We start from the raw sequence: 4,261 nt of genomic DNA on the forward strand, positions 1-4,261 counted from the left end.
ATCCTCCATGTTTATCCAACTCAATTAACAACACTACTTATTATATAACACCTCCCCATGCCCACATCCTTTTCTCCTTCGAATTTGGAAGCAAAATGAATTGGATAAGGTAATTCACCTTGTTCCCCACTTAATTTCTTTCGACTTACTAAAAGAATCGAAAAAGATATGAATATAATAAAGAATGCATGGGCTGGATGCAACAGAGACACCAATTTGCACTACATTCAAAGTCGACTCGGTTTCATGAAAGAAATATATCACAAACAGTTATCTATTTCACATCTTTATATATGGATAAACAAACTTTAAATCGTGACCATTAATACCATCAAATACAAAAGTGGAGAGAATTCTTGTCCGAATGAATAATGGGCTTAGACATTTAGTCGTAATTTCTGAAGAAAGTAAATATAGAAAGGGACGCTTCCGACATATTACGAGAGATGCCCAGCTTGCACATGAAAGAATCACAAATTTTCTTCAGCCACCCTCTTCTGTCTTTTGTACCAGCCACCTAACTATATATTAGAAAGTGCTTTTTGAAACCAGTGGGAGCCTCCATATACCCACACTTTATGTAAAGGTAGAAACCCATAAAATAAAATAAAAAATTCACCTACTTGTCTTTGCAACAAATGATCGAAGATGTATTAAATGATCAAAAAAAAAAAAAAAAAAAACTGGTTACAACACTCATTTAAATCAACACCACAACAAGAGAAAATGGTCAGACTCCAAAATACTAGTTGATACAGCAAGAGAAAATGAAGAATAAAAGATTAATATTGAGTTAATTAAGAAGAGACATGATTGCTTGTTAACAACGTTTTCTTGGTCTGGTCATTTAGTATTTCACTCTCCTTCCCCTTCTGTTGTGGCGGAGGACATGTAACTTACAGCAAGCGATGTTTCATCGGACGGCGCTACAGCGGTGGATGCATGGAATTGTTGCTTGCAGGCCTGGCAAGTGATTTGCAGCATGGTGGAGCTGATCTTCTTGGTGGCTTGCTCTTTCAGAAGCTGTGACTTTTCCAGCTCAGCCTGCGCTTGTTGCCTTATCCTCTTGGCATTTGCAAACTCAACTTCAGCTATCTCAATCTGACGTTTAGCTTCTCGCCTCGCTTCCTCAGCGTACGCCTTTTCATTCATCGCCAACTTTAGCTCCTCGTTTGCGAATTCTTTCAGCCTCGCCACTTCTGATGTGCGTTCACTCGCATTATTTTCACTTACAGACCTCCTACTTGAACTCAAATTAGTCTTGTTTGCTTCACTCCTCTCCCCACCATCGCTCGAGCCTATCGAGAGCTTCAAATGGGTCGCGAAAATCTCGTCTGACGACGGCAGAAGTTGAAGCTCCAAATTGTGTTGCTGTTCAGAAGTGGAGGGGATATTATTGTTGTTTTGCTCGGAGATTAAGCAAACAGGTTCAACCGGCTTTGGTAGCGGCAATCCAGGAAATGGGGTTGTGCTGAAATTATTGGTGTCACTTGATGGGCTGGTGCTCGACGCGGTTCGTGACGAGCAGGCTGGCTGCAGTGCATGTAGTTCAGGCCGAGCCTGCCGGATCGTGCAGGCGTCTTGGTGCTCGATGAAACTCTCAACTCTGGGAGGACAAAGAAATTGAATAATTCAAAGGCATTACATTATTATATAGCATAGTTTGACTTGAACTAGTATATTGAGATAAGAGTATTATACAAAATCAAAAATATCAAGGAAAAATATAGTCATGTAAAGTAATCATGTAAATGTGTGGACGGACAGTCTCTCTTCCTTTTCATCTCTCTTTCTTTAAATTATAATTCTAATAAAGGAAAGCAACCAAAACTTGTTGATGTAGGGTTAACAAGAAGCAAAGGATATAGAAAAAGATTAGTATCTCTAGTATGGATTAGAAGACTTGGTTTGGAATAAATAATAAATATAAGCAAAAGAAATCAGATAGGTATAATGGGTGTTTGGGTTTTGTTTAGCCTTTGAAAACTGTCATAAAAGTTCCATTGGCTGGCCTAGATCTCATACAAAGGATGAGGTCATGTACCACAAGACAGATAATTATTCTTCCATATGGAATTCTATAACTTTTTCTTAAAAACAACCCAACAAGAAGAAGAAAAAACCAGTAATCTAGGATTGATGCTGCTTTCCTTATGAGGATTTTAGAGCTTGAAAGGAGAGGAACATAACAAATCAGGCATTAAAATTTATACCCCTTTAGCTATCACTTGAAATTTTGTGAATCCGATGAAGCAGGAAAAGAAACATTAAACATAGATATTGGTAAATTGGGAGAGAGAGAGAGAGAGAAAAACCTGGAAAAGACACGGCCACAGTCACAAGAATGGCCTCTGGTGCCGCAGGTTTTGAGGTGGGCTTTGTAATCGGATTGAACGGCGTATCCTTTGGAGCATTTCTCACACACCCACTGCTTGTGATTGCTATGTTTCCTTCTGAAATGCTTTTTGATGCCGACAAGGTCGCCAAGGGCGTGGCATGGGTCGTGGTGCAAGCAACTTGGTTCTGGGCATACAAAAACCCTCTTCCTCACCTCCTGCGTCTCCCTCTTAAGCAATTTCCATGGCACTTTGTGCCTTCGCCTATGCATCTGCAAATTCTGGTCTCTTTGGAACCCTTGGTTGCAGATCTCACACACATAGCGGTCGGATTCCAACAAGGTCTTGGGGGAGAGAGACACCACCTCAGCTTCTGGATCTACATAAAAACAATTAAGAAAATTAATAAAGAAGAAAGAAGAAAAAAATTGAAACCGAAGAAGGAGATATATATATATATATAGTTTTGTTACCTGGTGTACCAGCCGGTCTTCTTTTTCTTTTGTTAGAGAGGCCATTTTCTAGGGAAGCAAATGCATCAGAGGAGGAAGATGGAGCAGCAGAAGAAGCAGTGTTGTCTAACATGGATGGATTTTATTGCTTTTTGGAGACTATATGGTGGGGATGGTTACAAATTCAATCCCTACCTGTACAGCTGGTGAGGTTGGAATAGTGGGTTTTCAGCTTTACTCCTAGAAGAAAGAATATGGTAGAGAGAGAGAGAAGAAGGAAAGCTCTTGCTTTCTGCAATCAGCTTTCTTTAAGCTTTAAGGCTTTTAAACTTTTTTCTCTTTTTTCTCCCATGAGCTTTCTTGCTTTGTTGTTTCATTGACCCCCCACCTTGTGCAGGTAAGGTTGAGGCAAGTCTTGTATATAAAGCTCTCTACAGGAAACCAGAGAGAGAAAGAGAGAGAGAGAGAGAGCGCTTGGGGCTGACCCAATCACATTTGCTTCAAACTTTGAGCCCCACACACAGAATTCAGACAGAAACAGAAAAACATCCTCCCCATAAGAATACAAACAGTCATTATTCATCACACTGTAATTTGCATGAATAAATGCAGACCATACCTCTATTACACGTGAGCTCACTTCCTCCTCACGTGACCCCTTCTCTCTCACACACCCAGAGAGGTAAAAAGTAAGGTAAATGGGGGTGGGGGGGTAAAAAATTGAGTTTCATTGACCAAAAGTAACTGTTCCTAATGATAGCGAGCTAAACCTGATTTTTGTGTCTTGAAGCGGCTTTTGAAAAGTTAAAGGGAAGCACGATTAGTCACTTCCATGTCAAGGGCGCCGTAATCATTTCTAGAACTTCTTTAACTCCCCCTCTTCTCTTTATCAAAGAAGCCAAAGTTTTGCCCCCCCTCCAATGATAACATGTGTTCGTTCAGTTTTTATTACCATTATTATTATTATTATTTATTTATTTTTATATGACCAACCAAGGAATGAGAAAATGGGAATTCAAACAAGTGATTGGTTTTGTAGTTTTGTGTACTAGAATCACTGTTATTAGGTGAATTTGGGTTGCTTGAAATGAGATTAAACCCTAAGGTAAGTAAGGGTTAAGTCTGTCACATTACTGGATGAAGATTTTAACTTTAATATTAGAAGCCTAATTTAACGTGTTTACTATGATAGAAAATAAAATCTAATTCTAACACCAATATATTTGTCCCCTCAGTCATCATGACACTTCATCAATTATCCCTTTGGAATAATGAATTAATCACTTGGAATGTAAAATTATTTAGTTCTCTGATTGATCTAATGTTTTTATAACCGACTGAAACAATTTGATCAACTTTCCAAAATCACAATTCTAAATGTTATAAGGAAAATAAAAAGATGAGAACATTAATTAGTAAAATTTGACCAATAGAATTAAGAGAAATGATAAAATTCATTATTTCAGCCATCTC

The 4,261-nt window shown here is 38.6% G+C and overlaps 1 protein-coding gene across 1 annotated transcript; it reads right to left on the bottom strand.

Annotated features, from left to right (window-relative positions):
- Positions 1 to 727: 727 nt before the first annotated feature.
- On the bottom strand, positions 728 to 3,281 carry LOC132179724 (zinc finger protein SHOOT GRAVITROPISM 5). The gene is made up of 3 exons (XM_059592487.1): positions 2,810 to 3,281; positions 2,316 to 2,715; positions 728 to 1,606 (listed from the first exon to the last, which is right to left on the bottom strand). Exons 1-3 carry the CDS (start codon positions 2,919 to 2,921, stop codon positions 856 to 858), a joined length of 1,263 nt encoding a protein of 420 aa, XP_059448470.1. The 5' UTR covers positions 2,922 to 3,281; the 3' UTR covers positions 728 to 855.
- Between the last annotated feature and the right edge of the window lie 980 nt (positions 3,282 to 4,261).

This window comes from Corylus avellana, chromosome ca4, assembly GCF_901000735.1.
Source record: "Corylus avellana chromosome ca4, CavTom2PMs-1.0".
Classification (NCBI taxonomy): Eukaryota; Viridiplantae; Streptophyta; class Magnoliopsida; order Fagales; family Betulaceae; genus Corylus; species Corylus avellana.

What these genes read in the sequence shown, in the direction of transcription:
- LOC132179724 (XM_059592487.1), bottom strand. Translation starts at nt 2,921, where the DNA reads ATGTTAGACAACACTGCTTCTTCTGCTGCTCCATCTTCCTCCTCTGAT. An exon ending in AAGACCGGCTGGTACACCAG is followed by an intron (nt 2,716 to 2,809) that starts GTAACAAAACTA and finishes GTTTTTATGTAG; the next exon opens with ATCCAGAAGCTGAGGTGGTG. An exon ending in TGTGGCCGTGTCTTTTCCAG is followed by an intron (nt 1,607 to 2,315) that starts GTTTTTCTCTCT and finishes TTGTCCTCCCAG; the next exon opens with AGTTGAGAGTTTCATCGAGC.